Here is a 19,917-nt window from a genome sequence, read left to right on the forward strand (position 1 = left end):
CAGCGGGGAGCCTGCTTCCCTCTCTCTCTGCCTGCCTCTCTGCCTACTTGTGTTCTATCTCTGTCAAACAAATAAAATCTAAAATTAAAAAAAAAATTCTATTTGAGTTTGTGGGATTCTTGGGGTCTTGAGTTTGAGAGTTCCATTGCGGTTCCACTGAGTTTGGAGGGTCTTTTCTGCTTGGAGAAATTTTTTAATGTGGAGGTTCTAGAAAGTCGACATCCCTCTGCGTTTGGGGGCATCGAGAGTATGGGAACTCTTGAGAGTGATAACCCTGATCTTTGGGGAGTCAGGAGCCAGGGTCCCTGGGGCAAATGTCACCAATTAGACCTGTGGTCTGGGACAGCCCCCTCCAGTCCAGGCGTGCACAGTCCCCACAAAGTGCTACCCTTCACTCACCCAGGAATGTGGTGGAGATGTACTCAGAGACCTGGTTTCCTGACCTGCTCATCTCTGACAGGTGTGTGAGTTCTCGGTTTAACATCCTCTTGAACTAAGGTGAAGGAGGCAAGAAGGAAGGAATGATGGGGAGACAGGGCATCAGAAGGTGGGGGAGGTCAGCGCCTCCCAAGAAACTTCTGAAGATCCCATGAGCCCCTCCTACTTCTTTGCTCTGCCAAGAGAGCCCTCAGCAAGCTGCTGGAGGGGAGGGGGTCAGCCCTTCCTCTCCTCCCGGTCTGGATGGGGACTCAGGTCGGGAATTCGGGACTCAGCATGCCCCTCCCTTCCTGAGGAAGGGGGGCACCCCTCCCCAGACTTCCTCCTCCTCCAGCCCAAGAGGAGGAGCCAGAGGGGCACCTGTGGAAGGGAGGGGCTCCTGCCTAACAGTGAGCCAATGGGGTGTCAGGAGAATCCCGTCGCCATGGTGATGGGAGTCTCCTTAGCAACTCCCCCTCCAACCAGCTGCAGAGCTGGGGGAAAGGGGGGCAGGCCTCAGGACCCTTAACCCCTGCCTTCCCAGAGCCCCCCTGGCCCAAGTCTTCCCAGATATGGACCCCACCCCCAAGGCGTCCTGGCCCCCAGCTCCAAACCCAGTTTGGAAGGAGAGAATACAATCTCTCCTTCACAGGAGAGAATGCAAGTTCTGGGTGAAGAGAAGGTTTGGCAGGGCAGGGGAGAATACTGAGCTGAGGAAACCTTGTTCGGTCACCCAGGGGAGGGGGGTTCCCATCACAGCCCCTCTCCCCCAACCTCAGAGGGGTGGGCACATGCACAGATGAACGGAGTATACACAGAACCAGGCCTGGCAGTCCCTCCTGGTCCCCCCATGCCACTTCACACAAGCGTCTGCTATGACATTGTGCATGGAGGAGAAAGGGCATTGGTTCCCCGCCCCCAAGCTCCGCCAAAGCACCCCCAAACCAGAAGCAGACTCCATCCAGAGAGGCAGGAGGGACGCTTGGCAGGAAGGGTGAGCTCACGTAGCCCACACCAGGATGGGACGCTTACTCCTCCCAGTGCTGCCAGAGACCCCAGTTGCACAGAAAGATACATATACACACACAAGATGGACCTACAAAGTCACACAACCACACAGAGAGCCACAGACTACCATCTTACACAGTTCTACACAGCCACAGCCATAAGAATTGAGGGGCATACACAATAAGGCAGTCCCTGATACTTGGGGTCACATGCCCCAGAAAAATCACACAGGTCTGGGCTCCCAAACACATCCCAACACACACCACCACAAACAGCCATATGATCTCAGAGACGCCCCCATCATGACCCAGGCAAACAAGCATATGGTCAGACAGCCCCACACCACTGCAGACACACACACAGGCGAGTGCGGACAGTCACACCCAGCAAGAGACCCACATCCCCAGTCACCCACTCTCCCAGCCCAGTCCTGGGCCACACACAGAGACAGACAGTCACAAGGTTTCATGTTCAGGCCACACACGTGTACAGCGGCACACACCAGCCCAGACCAGGGGCTGTAGGATCCAAGGTGGGAGGGCCGGGGCCGAGTCTCCTGCCCACCCTCCACTCCGAGTTCCCCTACCTGGTCCCACCAGCCCACCAGCCACGGCTTGGAGCAGGTCTCACAGAAGAAATCCACCAAGGGCATCTTGGAATCTTAGCCCCGCTCGGGGCTGCCGCACAGAGAGGCTGGGCTTGGGGAGTCCTGGGGTTAACAGCCACTGTGGGGGGGGGGCGCTCTGGGCAGGTGGGCAGTGCAAAGGGGAGCCGCGGAGGGGCCTGGGCCGGCCCAGCAGGGCTGGGGGCTCCCCTCCCCTCCGCGCTCCCGACAGCAGCCCTGGTTACATGGTCTGCCAGCCCCTGGCCCTGAAGGGCCCCCCCGCGGCAGCGGCTGGAGGTGGCCTGGGACCCCTGCCCATGAGGGGGCAGGGCGAGGGTCCCGGGAGGTGGCTTTGGAGGCTCTGGGCTCCGTGTGTGCGCCTGTGTGTGTGCGTGTGCGTTCTCACTGCAGCACTGGCAGGCTGCATGCGACGTCAGGTGGTGCCGGGGGTGGGGGGGGGCGTTAAAGGGGCATCAGAGCCCACGGGCCTAAGCCAGGATCCAGGTGGGGCTGCCAGGGATGGCGGGGAGGCACACACACCCTGGAGAGGACATGTCCCCTCCATGGACACACCCAGAGACAAAGACACACACCCAGATGCTCTACACATTCACAGATATACAAACACTCTGAGACACACCTTCCACACCAACCCGTATGCAGGCACATACCACACAGTCACAACTCTGATGTCCAACACATTTACAGGTAGACCGCTGGACACACAGAAGGTAGACACCTTCAGACACAGCACTTCCAGGAACACAGAGTCACACCCAGATGTGGAGACACACACCAAGGGACAAACACCCAGGTATACTGGCACACTTAACGAACACTCAGCATAGCCACAGACACACTTTCAAACAGACACAAAAACCCATGTGGCCCTGGGTACCAGACAGACCCTGAGAAATCCACGAGGGAATGCTCACACTCACACCCACAAATACACAAACACACCACTGCAGAAACACAACCGAAGACCTACATTTAGAGACAGTCACACTCTCAGATGCTCAGCACACCCTCAGAGACACCATCACCCTCAGACTTGAATGTTCCCAGACATACCTCCACCCACAGGTGTAGGCACCCACCCCCAACACAGACACCTCCACGGGCATACTCGTTTCCTGATAGGCTTCTTCCTCCCACGAGGGCAACCACTGTGCTGCACAACAGAAACATCATTCATATTGCCTGCTTTCTGAATGGTGTCCTCTAGAGTTGTGCAGTCCACAATCTGCACAACTGTGCATGGGAGCCTTGCACCCTCCCCTGTAGCCCTGCATGCGCTCGCACAGAGTCACAAACACATGGAGATGCACACTCAGATTCATTCCTAGGCCAACTCACACTTGTAAACATACTCACCCCTCTGGCACAGGCCCCCACGCAACTCAGTATAATCGTCTGTGCACACCCATATATCCTTCGTAGGTACACATCTGCATACCGCTCCTGATGTGCCCTCTTAAAATATCCCCTCCCATCCCACCTTGTGGTGAGAATGTGTAGCCTGCAAACTGACAGCCACACAGACCCACGGGCACATACACACTTGTAGACTCTAGCATAAGAGCCCCACTTAAGAGAGACGGTTGTCTACATGCAGGTGTACAGACACCCATACCCATCCACACACACCAGGCTCCCCCACCCCTGGGAGAAGTCAGCACCCACGGGAACAGGCAGACTAGGGGCCCTGCCTAAGGATGGACTCCCACCCCATATGCCCCACATACTGATTGACCCCGCCCCATTCCCCACCCAGCAGTCAGCCCCAACCCACAGGCCCAGGGAATGGTCCCCCCTCATTGGCCCTATCCAGAAACCAGCCCCGCCCCCCAAGGATGCCCCGCCTACAGGTCCCACCCAGCGGGTGGCCCCTATCCCCAGGCCCCGCCCAGGGGCTGCTCCGGCCCTGGGGCTCCAGGTCCCCTCACCTTGTGAGAAGCCATCTCGCTCACGGAGCGGTATGTCTGCATGGTCTCCAGCTGTTCGAGACACCAGTCCAGCTCCTCCAGTGTCTCCCGGGCCAGTTGCTGACATGTCTCTTCTGGAGAAGGGGCAGCACAGGTGGTGACCCAGAGGCCCCAGCCCGTGATGATGGGGGTCTACCAGGTGAGAGGGGTGCTGGGAAAGGACAGTTACGACAGCCACCCCGACTGCGAGGACCCCCACCCCAGCAGCAAGAGGGCCCCTTTCCCACCCCTTGGGCTTTGTTACCTGATAGCGTGGCCTTGCAGACTGGGGTTGGGCCGCCCAATGGGGACCGTCTGCAAAGAAATGGACCTCCAGCATCAGCCTGTGCGTCCGGATTCCTGCTTCCCCCCCTCCATGAATAATGCCCATTTTCCTTTTTCTGAGCGCTCACCGTGTCCCATTTACTCAGCCTGCAGCCTCTCACAGAGCCCCAAAAGGACCCATTTTACAAATGAGGAAACGGGCTCCAAGGAGTGACAGGGCTGGTCAGAGGTAGGGACAGGTCCTTTGTCTCCAAAGTTCCTACTTCCTTGAGCATCTTTCCCCTAACTCCTGGAGGGACCAGCAGTTCTCAGCCACACCCCTCTTCCCACATAATAACTACCGCTTTTTAGTGCTGAACAATGTTCTCACACTTTCCTGTGTATCATCTTCCAGACTCCTCACAGCCACATCTAATGGAGGCGCTATTAAATTCCCATTTTATGGAGGGGGAGCAAAGGTACCACAAGATGCTATTGCCCAGGAAGTTGGCATCGGGGCCTGCAGTGGCCCCAAGCTTAGGGTAACTGGCTACCCTTGGCCTCACCACCAAAGTGTCTGGACCCCTTGGTCTTTAGTTTTTTTTTTTTTTTTTTTTTTTTTTTTTTTAAAGATTTTATTTATTTATCTGACAGACAGAGATCACAAGTAGGCAGAGACAGAGAGAGAGGGAAGCAGGCTCTCTACCGAGCAGAGAGCCCGATGCGGGACTCGATCCCAGGACCCTGAGATCATGACCCGAGCCGAAGGCAGCAGCTCAACCCACTGAGCCACCCAGGTGCCCTTTAGTTTTAAGTTTCTGTCTTAGGCATTCAAATCGCAATGGTTTACTGGCTCAGGGGGAGCTGTTACCTGAACAGAGGCTCAGAGAGATCAAGTTCCTGCCTGAGGTCACACAGCGGAGCTAAGAGTTGAACCCAGGTGTGCTTAGCCTTACAATCAGGACCGATGGGGACCAGCCCTGACTTACTTGTTGCTGGGAATGGGTACATTGGTCAGGAGTGAGAAGTTGCTGCGAACACTCCGGAGACTGGCCAGCACCTGGGATAGGGAGCAGCAGTGAAAAGAGGGAGCCACGTGGAGAGGCGGCTGGGGCTAGGCACCATCCCCAACTGTGGGGGAGGGTTGGAACCCCTTCCCTCCTTCGGAGAGGGGTCTTACCTGGGCAAAAGGTGTCACAATGAGGTCCTCAGCGTGCCTGCAATCAAGGACAGGGGCAGGTCAGGAGTCCTTGCCTCGGGACACCTATGGGCCTGGGTGGGGAAGGGCTAGGGTGCCAGAGCCGCAACTCGCTAGAGTGGGTTGGGCCTGGGGAGGTTGGTGGGCTGGGAGCGGAAGCTCACACAGGTCAGGGGAGACCTCCCAAGGGTAGGCACCCTGCAGGGGCTGGTCCTGAAGGAAATGGTGGTCAGAGAGAGGAGCTCACGTGGGTGGGCAGGGAGGGGGTGTGCAGAGACAAAGGGGACAGCCATAGCTACCCTGCCGGGGCTGGGCTTGGGGAGAGCAGTGTGGGCAGGAGGGGGTGGGGAGCAGGAAGGAGGTGGGGGCGCTGAGGCGGGTGCCTGGATGGGGAAGGGCCAGGACTGGAGGATCCAGTGAGAGGGGAGGGGGCTGGGCAGGTCTGGGGGTGCTCACACCTCAACAGGTGGTCGTGATAAGGGGGGCTGGCTTAGGGAGGCCTGGGGTCGGGGAGAAGGAAAAGTGGGCTCAGCCAAGGTGGGCAGTCCGTAGGAAGAAATGGCAGCAGGGAGGGGCTCACGTGGAGTTTTCTCCTTGTTGGAGGGACAGGGCCGAGGGGGGGCCAGGCCCCAGCTGCCAGTGGGTAGGCGGACTGAGCCCTTGCTATGGACAAGGGGGCTGTTTACTTTTCACTGGAAGGGAGAGGTGGCCCGGGGCTTGGGCAGTGTCCCCACTCCCTGCTGGCAAGGGCAGCTCATGTGGGCGCAGGCCTGGAGGGTGACAAGGGGGTGCTCACGCCTCGCTGGTGACCGACGAGTTCCGGGACATAGTTTTGGGGGACATGTCGTAGTCGCTGTCTGAGCGGTACAGGAAGGACTCCCGGCGCTGGCTGGTGGCGGCCCCAGCATGCAGCACGAGGCCCGGGCTCGCCTGCGAGTCCAGGGGGCTGCGGCCGGGAGACGGCGAGGGCCCATTCTCTGCCTCAAAGCTGTAAGGGGATGGGCAAGAAGACGGGTCAGCGGGGTTGAGATGACATTGAAAAGGAATGTACAAGGAAATTCCTGTCGAGGTCGGGAGGGACAGATAGGAGACATTAAAGAGAGACAGATACCCCAAAAGAGATGGGGAGTTGTGAGCTCAAGCTACTGAGCGCCTCTGAGAGCCAGGCTCTGTAGAGGTGTGGGGACCCAGCAGTGACAGACCATCCTCTGTCCCTCAAGGACATGTCATGGGGAGGCTGGAGAATAAACAGGTTAGCCTGGCCGCAGTGCACACCCCCAAAGTGTGGGGGCCTTCTTGGCTCTATGCCCAAGTCTACTCAGAATCTGTCCACTTCGCACCCCCTCTTGGGTCAGCCCTGCCTCAGGGCTTGCCTGGATCTGGACCAGTACATTTGTCTCTGCCCTGGTCCCTGGCTCCTGTCTTTGCTCCTCAATCTGTTCCCCTCCACTGTGGCCAGAGGGAGCCTTTGAACACTTGTGTCAAGTCCCATCCTTCTTCTGTTCAGATCCTTCTGTGGCTCCCAGCTCACCCTAGAGCAAAAGCCCAAGTCCCCCCTGTGGCCCACAGGGCCCTGCCCAATGACCTCCTAGTCCACCCCTCACTCACTCCACTCCAGCCACAATGGCCTCCTAGCTGTTTCCTAAACATTCCAGATACATTCCAGCCTCAGGGCCTTTGCACAGGCTGCTTCCCCTGCCCAGATCTCCGGTGGCTCCTCCTTTACCTCCTTTAGGCCTCGGCTTAAACATTATCTTCTCAGGAGGCCTCACTTGACCAACACATTTAAGATCTGAATCTCTGTCCCAATATTTTTATATCTCCCTTCCTTAAAAAAAAAATACTACTTACCTGACATACTCTATATTTGATTTCTTTACTATTTGCCTTCCTTTCTAGAACTAAGCCTTGGAGAGAAAGGATTTTTGTCTGTGTTGTTCACTGCTATATCTCTTAAGCCAGGAAGATGGCCTGGCACACAGTAGACACCCATACATGTTTACCTAATAAACCATAAAATGTAACGAATGAATGTATGAACGGGATTGTGCCATGCACAGAATTAGAAACCAGGTGGGTGACTGAAAGTTACTGGAGAGGTGATTTTAGCTGCTAGTTGAGCCAGGCCTCTTTGAGGAGGGGACAAGTGAGTGGGGCTTGAAAGATAAGAAGGAGCAGGCCACTGGTCAGGAAATAGGAGAAAACACTCCAGGGGTGGGGGTAGGGTGTGGGGAAATAGCAAGTGCAAAAGCCCTGGGGCAGGATTTGGCTTTTGTGTGAGGACTAGCAAGGAAGCTGGTGTGGCTAGAGTGGGGATACAGACTGTGACTGTAGAGACACAGCTACAGAGAGACGGGAGGAAGATGGGATCCAGCCTGGGGGCACTGGCAAGACAGAGATCCTCAGGAGGAGGCAGGGAGATGCTGGCTCTGCCAGTTCCCAGAGGTATGGCTGGATTTCAGTTTCCTCATCCACAAAATGGGGACAAACACCACCTCCTTCGGGGCATCCAGGTGACCAGTGTAAACACGGGTCAGAATTCAAACTGGTTGGCTGCTGCCCTCTACCTGCTCAAGCCCCATTCGAGCACATTCCTACCATTAAAGCAAATGTTCCCAGGACTCAGGCATCTGACACCAAAGGCAGGGTGATGCTGGGGGTCCGGGGCAACCGGGTAGTCCAATTTTAGGAAAGAAATCACAAATTTTATTATTTTTTAATTATTATTTTTTAAGTAGGCTCCACACCCAGTGTGGAGCCCCCCCTAGGCTTGAATTCACAACCCCAAGTACAAGCCCTGAGCTGAGATCAAAGAGTCGGAGGCTTAACCGACTGGACCACCTAGTGGCCGCAGAAATCAGAACTTTTAAGCAGCCAAAAATTCAAACTTCTTTTAAAAATCAAACATCTGGGGTGCCTGGGTGGCTCAGGGGGTTAAGCCTCTGGCTTCAGCTCAGGTCATGATCTCAGGGTCCTGGGATCAAGCCCTGCATCAGGCTCTCTGCTCAGTAAGGAGCCTGCTTCCGTCTCTGTCTCTGCCTGCCTCTCTGCCTACTTGTGATCTCTCTCTCTCTCTCTCTCTCTGTCAAATAAATAAATAAATAAACATAAATAAATAAATAAAAATCAAACATTTTTTAAAAACTCTAAAAACTTCTGCTCTGCAAAAGACACAGTCGAAAGCATAAAAAGACAAGTTACATACTAGGAGAAAATATATGACAAAGGACCTGTATCCAGACTATATAATGAAGACTCCAAACTCAATAAAAAGAAGACAAGGAATTCAATTTAAAAATGATCAAAAGTCTGAACAGTTCGCCAAAGATATACAGATGGCAAATAAGCAAAGGAAACACCATTACTCTTTAGGGAAATACAAATTAACACCCGGAACCATCCCTTCATACCTGCTAGCATGGTTCAAATAAACAAACAAGAAACAGACAAGAACTGAAGACAATAATGACAATTGGTGACAAGGATTTGGAGCAACTGGAACCCTCCTCATGCATTGCTGGAAGGAAGACTCCAGCAGGAAGTGGCTTAGCCACTCTAGAAGGCAGCTGGTCAGTTTCTTAAGCAATGAACTGTACACTTACTGGGTGATCCGAAATTCCACTCCTGCGTTTATATCCAAGATAAGTAAAAATACGGTAGACCCTTGAACAACAAGAGGTTGGGGTGCTACCCACCGTGAAGTTGAAAATCCACATATAACTTTTGGTTCCCCAAAAACTTGACTACTAACAGCCTGCTGTTGACCAGAAACCTTACCAATAACAGGAACAATCGATTAACATGTATTTTGCTTATGTATTATATACTGTAGTGTTACAATAAAGTAAGCTAGAGAAAAGAAAATGTTATTAAGAAAGTTACAAGACTGGGATGCCTGGGTGGCTCAGTTGGTTAAGCAGCTGCCTTCAGCTCAGGTCATGATCCCAGTGTTCTGGGATCAAGTCTCACATCGGGCTCCTTGCTTGGCAGGGAACCTGCTTCTCCCTCTGCCTCTGCCTGCCATTCTGTCTGCCTGTGCTCACTCTCTCTCTGACAAATAAATAAAATCTTAAAAAAAAAAAAAGAAAAAGAAAAAAGAAAGTTACAGGATGAGTGCCTGGATGGCTTAGTGGGTTAACCCTCTGCCTTCTGCTCAGGTCATGTGGGATCAAGCCCTGTATCCGGCTCTTGGAGCCTGCTTCCCCTCTCTCTGCTTGTATCTCTGCCTACTTGTGATCTCTCTCTCTCTCTCTGTGTCAAATAAATAAATAAAATATTTTTTAAAAAATAAAATAAAAAATAAGAAAGTCATGGGAGTGCCTGGGTGGTTCAGTCAGTTAAGCGTCTGCCTTCAGCTCAGGTCATGGGATTGAATCCTGCATCAGCCTCCCTGCTCAGCGGAGAGCTCTCCCTCCTCTGCCGGCAGGTCTCCCTGCTTGTGCTCTCTCTCTCCCTCTCTCTTTCTCTCCCTGGGTCAAATGAATAAATAAAACATTAAAAAAAAAGATCATGGGCACCTGGGTGGCTCAGACTGTTAAGTGTCTGCCTTCGGCACAGGTCATGATCTACACAGGTCCTGGGATCAAGCCCCATGTCTGGCTCCCAGCTCAGCCAGGAGTCTGCTTCTCCCTCGCCCTCTCCCCCTGCTTGTACTCTCTTTGTCTCTCTCTCTTTCTCTCAAATACATAAATAAATATTTTGAAAAAAAAATCATAAGGGGGGGCACCTCGGTGGCTCAGTTGGTTAAGTGTCTGACTTTGGCTCAGGTCATTATCTCCTGGTCCTGGGATGGAGCCCCGTAACCGGCTCCCTGGTCAGCACAGACGCTGTGTCTCCCTCTCCCTCTGCCCCTTCCCCCCAACACTTGTGCTCTTTCTCTCTCTCAAATAAATATTTTTTTAAAAAGAAAATATACATTTCCAGTCCTGTTCATTGTTTTTTCTTAAGATTTTATTTATTTATTTGACAGAAAGAGAGGCAGCAAGAGAGGGAACACAAGCAGGGGGAGTGGGAGAGGGAGAAGAAGGCTTCGAGCTGAGCAGGGAGCCCAACTCGGGGCTCGATCCCAGGACCTGGGATCATGACCTGAGCTGAAGGCAGACACTTAACTACTAAGCCATCCAGGCACCCCTGTGGAGTCTGCTTAAAAAAAATTTTTTTTTGAACTACTGTGAAATAATAAAAAATATATATTTGGTTTCTGCCCTGGTTTCCTGTCACCCAATTCTAAAAACCCTAGGAACGTCTGCAGTGAAAAGTGTCTTTGCCTGCCAAGAGATGACTATCTGCTGGGGACACCTGGAGAGCCTCAGGATGGAGACTCCTTGCAGGGGCAGGGGGCGGGGGTGAGATGGGCAACCATGTGATTAAGTGGGTTAGAGCTTTCAGTCCCCCTCCTTGGACTGGAAGGGAAGGGGCCAGGAGGATGAGTGAGTCACCAATGGAGCAGCCAATGATTTAATGAGTTGTGCCAAAAAATGAAGCCTCCATCAACATCCCTGAGAGTTTCCGGGTTGCTGAGCACATGGAGGGGCTGCACCTGGAGAGGGCATGGAGCTCCAAGCCCCTCCCCTAAGACCTTGCTCTCTGCATCTCTTCCGTCTGGCTGTTCCCGAGCTGTATCTTTTCCAATAAACCAGTGGTCTAGTAGTCTAGTAAGTGCACTGTTTACTGAAGTTCTGTGACTAGCTCTAGGAAATTAACCAAACCTGAGGGGGGGGATTTGTCATAACCTTGACTTACAGCTGGTGGGGCCAAAGCCCATGTAGACATACCCTGGACTTGAGACTTAAGCTAAAGTGGGGGCAGCCTTACCAGACTGAGCCCTTCACCTGTAGGATCTGTAGTAGCTCCGGGCAGTTTGTGTCAGAATTGAAACAGAATGTAGTTCACCCAGTCCATGTCACAGACAACTGCAGAATTGGTTGGTGTGTGTGTGGGGTGGGGGGAACCACACATGTTTGGTGTCAGAAGTTAAGAGTCAGCAAGAGTAGAAAGAAGCAGCAGTTTCCTTTTTAACTCCTGATACACAAAACGACTTGAATCAGTCTCAAAAGAATTTTGCAAAGAGAAAGAAGCCAGCAGTGGGGATTACCCGTGTCAAAACTCAGAACTGACTAATAAATGAATTTAGCAAAGTCGCATGATACAAAGTCACCAAAAATCGGTTGCCTTTCTGTACACGAACAATGAATAATCCAAAAAGAATATTATGAAAACAATTCCATGTACAATACCATCACAATGAATAAGATGTTAGGAATGAACTTAACCAATGGGACAAAAGTGCACGGAAAACAAAAGTGTTGCTGGAAGGAATTAAAGAAGGCACAAATAAATCAAAAGGCATCCTGCATTCAAGAATGAGGAGATGGGGGGCGCCTGGGTGGCTCAGTGGGTTAAAGCCTCTGCCTTTGGCTCAGGTCATGACCTCAGGGTCCTGGGATTGAGCCCCCATTGGGCTCTCTGCTCAGCAAGAAGCCTGCTTCTCTTCTCTCTCTGCCTGCCTCTCTGCCTCCTTATGATCTCTCTCTTAAAAAAAAAAAAAAAAAAAAAAGAATGTGAAGACAGGGCGCCTGGGTGGGCTCAGTTGGTTAAGCGTCTGCCTTTGGCTCAAGTTGTGATCCCAGGTTCCTGGGACTAAGCCCCACATGGGACTCCCTGCTTGGAGGGGAGTCTGCTTCTCTCTCTTTCCCCTGCACGTGTTATCTCTTCCTTTTTTAAAAAAGAGAATCTTGAAAAAGAAGAACAAAGTTGGAAGACTCACATTTCCCAATTTTAAAACCTACAAACCTACGGTAATCAAAACAGTGTGGTACTGGTATAAAGACAGACTTATAGGGACGCCTGGGTGGCTCAGTTGGTTAAGCAGCTACCTTCCGCTCAGGTCATGATCCCAGTGATCCATGTTCTGGGATCGAGTTCCACATCGGGCTCCTTGCTCGGCAGGGAGCCTGCTTCTCCCTCTGCCTCTGCCTGCCTCTCTGTCTGCCTGTGCTCGCTCGCTCTCTCTCCCTCTATCCCTGACAAATAAATAAATAAAATCTTAAAAAAAAAAAAAAAGACAGACTTATAGACCAACAGAGTCGAGTGAACCCAGAAATAAACCCTCACATATATTGTCAAATGATTATCAGTATGGGCAACAAGACCACTCAATGGGAAAAGGACACCGAGTCTCTTGAACAAATGGTGCTGAGAAAACTGCTTATTCACATGGAAAAGGATAAAGCTGGATCCTTACCTCACATCATATACAAAATTAACTCAAAATGGATCAAAGACCTAAATGGAAGAACTAAAAGGTATAAAACTCCTAGGAGGGGCGCCTGGGTGGCTCAATGGGTTAAGGCCTCTGCCTTCAGCTCAGGTCATGATCCCAGGGTCCTGGGATTGAGCCCCGCGTTGGGCTCTCTGCTCAGCAGGGAGCCTGCTTCCTCTTCTCTCTCTGCCTGCCTCTCCACCTACTTGTGATCTCTGTCTGTCAAATAAATAAAATCTTAAAAAAAAAAAAACAAAACTCCTAGGAACTTCATGACATTGGACTTGGCAATGATTCCTTGGATATGACACCAAAAGCACAGGCAACAAAAAACAGGGGTGCCCAGGTGGCTCAGTCAGTTAACTGTCTGCCTTCGGCTCAGGTCATGATCCCAGGGTCTTGGGATCAAGTCCTGCATCTGGTTCCCTGCTCAGTTGGAGCCTGCCTCTTCCTCTCCTATTCCCTTTGCTTGTGCCTTCTCTCTCTCTGTCAAATAAATAAATAAAATCTTAAAAGAAAAAAGAAGAAGAAAAGAAATTGTACCTCAGAATTATCAATTTTTTGGCACCAAAAGGCACTATCCAGAGAGTGAAAAGGCAATCCATAGAACGGGAGAAAATTTTTGCAAACCATGTATCTGATAAGGGATTGATACCTAGAATATATAAAGAGCTAAAACTTAACAACAAAAAACAAACAACCCAGTTAAAAAGTGGGCAAAGGACTTAAATTAAACATTTCTCCAGAGAAGATATGGGCATACCTCGGAGATATTGCAGGCTTGGTTCCAGAACACTGCGATTAAGCATGGCAACTGAATTTTGTCTATTTCCCGGACATATAAAAGTTAGGTTTACACCACACTGTGGTCTATTAAGTGTGCAGTAGCATTAGGTCTAGGAAGTTCATAACCTTAAGTGAAAAATACTTGACTGCTGGGGCACCTGCGTGGCTCAGTGGGTTAAGCTTCTGCCTTCAGCTCAGGTCTTGATCCCTGGGTCGTGGGATCGAATCCCGCATCGGGCTCTCTGCTCAGCAGGGAACCTGCTTCCCCCTCTCTCTGCCAGCCTCTCTGCCTACTTGTGATCTCTCTCTCTCTGTCAAATAATTAAATAAAATCTTTAAAAAAAAAAGAAAAAAAAACTACTTGATTGCTAAAAAATGCTAACCATCATCTGAGCTCTCAGTGAGTTTTAATCACTGGTCCCAGTTTGCCCTAACAAATACGATGAGAATGAAAAAGTCTGAAGTGTTGCAAGAATTACCAAAATGTGATATGGAGACACGAAGCGAGCAAATGCTGTTGGGGAAATGGCACTGATAGACTTGCCTGACGCAGGCTTACCACAAACCTTCGATGTGCGAAAACCACAATATTTGTAAAGTCCAGTAAACCAAAGCACAACAAATAAGATATGTGTGCATACCAATGGACAATAAACACAGGAGAGGATGCCTGACAGCATTAATCATTTGGGAAATGCTAATCAAAGGTGCAATGAGAGAGCAGCACATACTCATTAGAATGGCTACTATAAAAAATAGGGTCTCCGGGCTGGTTGAGTCAGTAGAGCGTGTGACTCTTGATCTCAGGGTTATAAGTTCGAACCCCACATTGGGTTACTTAAAAATAAAATCTTTAGGAGGGGCACCTGGGTGGCTCAGTCACTTAAGCGTCTGCCTTCGGCTCAGGTCATGATCCCAGGGTCCTGGGATATAGCCACTGCATCCGGCTCCCTGCTCCACGGGGGGCCTGCTTCTCCCTCTCCCTCTGCCCCTAACCCCACTCACGCTCTCTCTCAAAATAAAAATACATAAAATCTTTTTCTTTTTTAAAGATTTTATTTGTTTGACAGAGAGATAGAGAGAGAGCACAAGTAGGCAGAGAGGCAGACAGAGGGAGAGGGAGAAGCAGGTTCCCTGCTGAGCAGAGAGCCTGATGCGGGGCTCGATCCCAGGACTCTGGGATCATGATCTGAGCCGAAGGCCGACACTTAACCACTGAGCCACCCAGGTGCCCCCAAAATATATAAATCTTTTTTTTAAAAATAGGAAATACTAAATACTCAAGAATTGAAAGCAAAGCTTAAACAGGTATTTGTAAACCAACGTTCACAGCAACATTGCATTATTCACAATAGCCAAAAGCTGGAAACAACTGAAGTGTCCACCAGTTGTTGAACAGATAAAGAAAATGGTGGCGTATATTGCCAATGGAATCTTATTCAGTCTTAAAAAGAAAGTGAAATTCTGACACATGACACTACATGGATGAAGTTGAAGGCATTATGCAAAATGAAATAAGCCCGACACAAAAGGGCAAATATTGTAAAATTCCACTGTGAAGAGGTCCCTACAGCAGTCATATTCCTAGACACAAAGTAGAATGGTGGGAGCCAAGGGTTGGCAAAGGGTGGGGACAGAGCTGCCTTTTGAGAAGATGAGAAAGTTCTGGAGACAGACGGTGGTGATAGTTGTGCGCGTACTTAATGACACTGAATTGTACACTCCGTGAGGGATTAAAATGGGTAATTGGATGTTATGTATACTTTCCACAATAAAAAACCCCTCATATGGGGCGCCTGTGTGGCTCAGTGGGTTAAAGCCTCTGCCTTCGGCTCAGGTCATGATCTCAGGGTCCTGGGATCGAGCCCCGCATCGGGCTCTCTGCTCAGCGGGGAGCCTGCTTCCTTCTCTCTCTCTGCCTGCCTCTCTGCCTGCTTGTGATCTCTCTCTGTCAAATAAATAAATAAAATAAAAAAAAAAAATAATATCGAGATTAAAAAAAAAAAAACCCTCATATGGTATATACTAAAAAGGGTAAATTTTTCTCGACATTAATTTTTAAAAGTAAAAAACAAAAACAAAAACTCGTAAGGGATGCCTGGGTAGCTCAGTCAATTAAGCATCTGACTCAGTATCAGCTCAGGTCTTCATCTCAGGGCTGTGAGTTCGAGCCCTATGTTGGGCTCTATGCTAAGTGTGCAGCCTACAAGAAAGAAAGAAATAAAGAAGAAAAGAAAGAGAGGGAAGAAGGAAGGAAGAAAAGAAATAAGAAAAGAAAAGGAAAGGAAAGAAAAAAACTCTTAAGGTGGAATCTTCTTAGATCATGACCTTGGGGCCTTTGATGATAAAGCCCATTTACTGAGCATCTGCTATACCCAGGCCAGGTGAGATCCTTGTAGGTATAAAGCAATAATAACAAGCTACTTACTGAATCTTTTGCCATGTGCCTGGCACACTCCTAGTGCTTTACGAACATGAGCCCGGTTATGTCTCCCGCCAACTCTGTGAGCTGTGTTAACATCCCAGCTCCACGAGGAGAGTGAGGCACAGAAGGGTGGCAAGGAGTTGGTGGCCTCGCTGCCTGAAAACTATGTCCTCCTTCCCAAGGCACAGCCTGGATGTTCTGGTGCTGCTGAGTGCCCCTGGGGCGGGGAGAGGAGCTTGCCTACAGACTCAAGATCTCACCTTTGCCCAGGTCATTGAAGCCAGGTAAGGGAAGGTGAGAGCCAAGTCCCAGAGGGTGCCCAACCAGCATGGCTAGCCCATCCTGCAGCCCCAGGGGACGCTGCTCACGTAAGCAGGAGCCCAGAGGCCAGGATGGGAACAGGCTCCCTGGGGCCCCCCCGCTGTTTGTGCTTCCAGGTGCTTCTGTCCCCCGGGCTTTGGAAGGGCAGAGGGGCGGGGATTGGGCCTTTGGAACTGCAGGTTGAGTGTGTGTGTGGGGGGGGGGGGTAGGGATGGGAAGGGTTTCAGCTGCCCTCCAGAATTGCACCCTGGGACGATGTGGAGTTGTCACCTTTCCCTGGCCTGCGGCTGCTCAGGGTAGAACAAAGTCAGCCCGGAGCCTGCTCCATTAATGTCCTAAAGGGACCAGGCCATAAAGTGGAGTCAAGGGCAGCCAGGAGGCCTTGACATCATAGCCACATGCCCAGACACTCCACCAGAAAGGAAAAAACCTGCACAAGACTCCCCTTCAGGGACGCCTGGGTGGCTCAGTTGGTTAAGCAGCTGCCTTCGGCTCAGGTCATGATCCCAGCGTCCTGGGATCGAGTCCTACATCAGGCTCCTTGCTCCGCAGGGAGCCTGCTTCTCCCTCTGACTCTGCCTTCCACTCTGTCTGCCTATGCTCACTCTCGCTCTGACAAATAAATAAATAAAATCTTTAAAAAAAAAAAAACCACTCCCCTTCAGAGGGGCTGACCACTGGTGGCACCCTTGGAGGAAGCTGCCACCTGCCTCCCTGTCCCTCTCCCATCCCTGGGGCCCCTCCGCCTGCCCACGTGGGCTCCCCAAGCATTGAACTGGGCCCCTGGAGGACAGTGCAGCCCAGGAGCAGATCACGGCTCCAGGGAGTTCTGCTCCACGGGGCCAATGGGCAACAAACAAGCCAGGAGTGGAGCAGAAGAGAAAGGAGACACGTTCCAGTTGGTAAAAATCCTAACCACCACGAAAGTAGCCAACTGCTATTAAATGCCTCAGACACCGTGCTGTGTCTGGACACATACTAATGACCCATTTCTTTCTTTCCTATTTTTTTTTTAAGATTTTATTTATTTATTTGTTAGAGAGAGAGCACAGCAGGTAGAGAGAGAAGCAGGCTCCCCGCTGAGCAAGGAGCCTGATGCAGGACTCAATCCCAGGACCCTGGGATCCTGACCTGAGCCGAAGGCAGCCACTTAACTGACTGAGCCACCCAGATGTCCCCTAATGGCCCATTTTCAAGAGAAATAAACTGAGGTACAGACAGGATGAACAACCCAGTTAGCTGGAGAGGAAGGATTTCAGCCTGGGCAGCCGGACTGCGAAGCTGTGCACCAAATCACTGGGTGTCTGTCTTTCTTCCAGGCAGGCCTGGCATCTCCCAGGGCTCCCTGCCCCACTCCACCCGACTCCCTTGCAGGAGGTGCCAGGCAGCCTTTATGGAAAGGCTTGGCATTTGCTTCGTGAAGGTCACACAGAGGTTGAGGGCGGGCGCTGGCGTGTCTGCCAGGCAGGCTTGTGGTGCCAGGTGACATGGCTGTTTGTAAGGGCTGGGTGTGCACAGAGGGTCTGTGTGTGTGTGTGTGTGTGAGAGAGAGAGAGAGAGTCATAGCAGACGTGTGCTCCGGGGTACCTGGGTGGACATGGGTCTCCGTGCGGATTTGGTCACCCGAGCGTGTCAGTGGGGTCTGGGGCACCTGCTTGAACCTGTGTGTCTGTATCTCTGCCTGTGAACCTGTGTGACCTTGGAAGAGTGCACCTGGGTGCCACACCTATGCTGTGACTGTCTCTGAGTACTGCCTCTGGATGAGGTGCATTCCTGCGTGTGGCTGTGTGCAGCCGGGAGTCGGGCGCGGGGGTGTGCCGTGGTGAGTGTGTTCCTGCGGGCAGGGAGGTGTATTGCACTGCAGGAGATGGGGGGTTCTGGAGTGTGTGCATCCCCTCACCCCAGGGTCAACTGTGAGAGGCTCTTTGGGTTCCCACGAGCTAAGAGACCCGTGCCTTACACAGTAAACACCAGGTGACCCCGAATACCCTGTGTTCGGGTGTCCAGTGTAGCTACGGATGGAGAGTGTGTGTGCGTGTGCCCATGTCTGCGTCTCTGTGTGTCCAGGTGTCAGAAGGGTTTGGCGGAGGGAAGCAAGATCAAGGCTGGAGTACCCGGAGACCTCTGAGAACCTCTCCCCTCCAGCACTGCCCAGCTGATTCTAAATAACCTCCAGGAGTTCCAGCGCAAGCCTCCCTCCCTCCTCTGCCCCAGCTTGGTTTTCAGCCTGGCAGCCCCAGTAAGGAGGGGGTGGGGAAGCCTGGAGGCACTGAGCAGAGCAGGGCCAGAGGGACCTGGCTCCGGGCTGGTGGCCTGGGAGTGGAAGCCAGGTGACGCCGGACACCCATATTTGCTGCCAGGATGAGTGCCAGAAACCCAGGTTTAGGGGCACAAGAGGGTGAAGGGATCCCATCTTAAATAGGAAGGGGGCAGGACCCAACATTCCCTTGGAAGGCTCTCACGTGCAGAAAGCCCTTAGCAACACCAAGAATTTTAGGGCCGGGAAAGGGGGTGGGGCTCCAGGCAGACCCTAGAAGCCACCCTGAGGACTCCCCAAGGAAGATTGGGTACCCTTTCCCCCCAGCCAGAGCCCTTGATGGTAAAGGAGGAAATTGGCCACCTGCCTGCCACCCACCTGACAGATCTGCCTGGAGGGTGCCAACGGGTGTCCTCGTCGCTGAAGGAGAAGTGGACCAGGGACTCAAGGCGCGCAGGGGGCAGTGTCAGGTCAGGGGGCCGGGGCCTTGCCCGGGGTGCTGTCCCCGAGCGCATGGGTGCCAAGCGCTGTCAGGGCGAGCATGGGGACAGCGGCACGGTGGTGTGGCGAGCAGTGCTCGAAGGCGAAGGCCCGAGGTGTCTGTGGCCACCGCTGGCACCGCCTCCACACCCGCCCTCTCGGTAACCCCCCCAGGGACGGCCGCGGGCATTCGGGCGTCTCTCCGTGTCCCCAGCGCCAGGGAGGGCTCCGCACGGGCCTTCTACTGCGGAACTCAGGGCACATTTCCCCCCTGCCCCCCTCCCTCCGGACCTGGGGGGGCAGGGGTGCCCAGACTCCCGCTTCCCGGGCTCTGGCCCCAGGCCCACACCCCCCTCGGCCACGCCTTGCCTCTGGCCCCGCCTCCCCCCCCCTCTGACGTCGAGCTGGGCCCGCTGGAGCCGTCTCCGTCTCCAAACGCCGGCGCCCCTGGGGGAAAGAGACTCCCCCGCACCAGCAGAGTGCGGGTCCGGTGACAAAAACCCCCAGGAGGGGGACGACGGATGCGGGGAACGGGGTGGAGCAGGGACAGGAAAGACAGAAGTGGAGACAGAGACAGACACACAGAGAAACTCGGAGAGAGGCACTGATTTCCCACAAACATACCCCGTCCCCCACTCCACGCGGGGCTCGCGACCTCTCCTCCGCTTCTCTGCCCTCCCGGATCTCTTCCCCGGGGCCAGACGCTGAGCCTGTCTCCGCAGTGTCCTCTCCCAGAACGTCTCAGGTTGTTTGGGCTCAGGTTCCAAACAAGCGCGTGCGGAGAGTAGGGGTTAAGGGAGCAGGTAGAGGACCCTTTTCTGGATCTGGAGAAGCCCCCAGAGCCAGCCGGCTCCCACCTGGGGGCTGTCAACCTCCGTTTCCAAGATAAGCGGACACCGGGAAGCCAGACCGGATGTGGTCTCCAGGCT

The 19,917-nt window shown here is 52.5% G+C and overlaps 1 protein-coding gene across 5 annotated transcripts in view; it reads right to left on the reverse strand.

Annotated features, from left to right (window-relative positions):
• Window positions 1–19,917, reverse strand: part of PDE4A (phosphodiesterase 4A) — a 53,088-nt gene that overhangs the window by 10,490 nt on the left and 22,681 nt on the right. For 3 of the 5 annotated variants that reach the window (XM_013054156.2, XM_013054154.2, XM_013054157.2), the window contains 6 exons: window positions 6,255–6,446; window positions 5,441–5,477; window positions 5,250–5,320; window positions 4,262–4,311; window positions 3,979–4,091; window positions 400–493 (listed from right to left, as the gene is read on the reverse strand). In XM_013054156.2, coding sequence (XP_012909610.1) covers window positions 400–493; window positions 3,979–4,091; window positions 4,262–4,311; window positions 5,250–5,320; window positions 5,441–5,477; window positions 6,255–6,446 — 557 coding nt within the window. Of the gene's footprint in view, window positions 1–399; window positions 494–2,011; window positions 2,448–3,978; window positions 4,092–4,261; window positions 4,312–5,249; window positions 5,321–5,440; window positions 5,478–6,254; window positions 6,447–18,886; window positions 19,291–19,917 lie in introns of those variants that run through there. The other 2 variants (XM_013054158.2, XM_013054159.2) reach the window with 2 other exon arrangements.

This window comes from Mustela putorius, unplaced genomic scaffold (genome assembly GCF_011764305.1).
Source record: "Mustela putorius furo isolate JIRA1106 unplaced genomic scaffold, ASM1176430v1.1 tig00000095_pilon_pilon_pilon, whole genome shotgun sequence".
Lineage (NCBI taxonomy): Eukaryota > Metazoa > Chordata > Mammalia > Carnivora > Mustelidae > Mustela > Mustela putorius.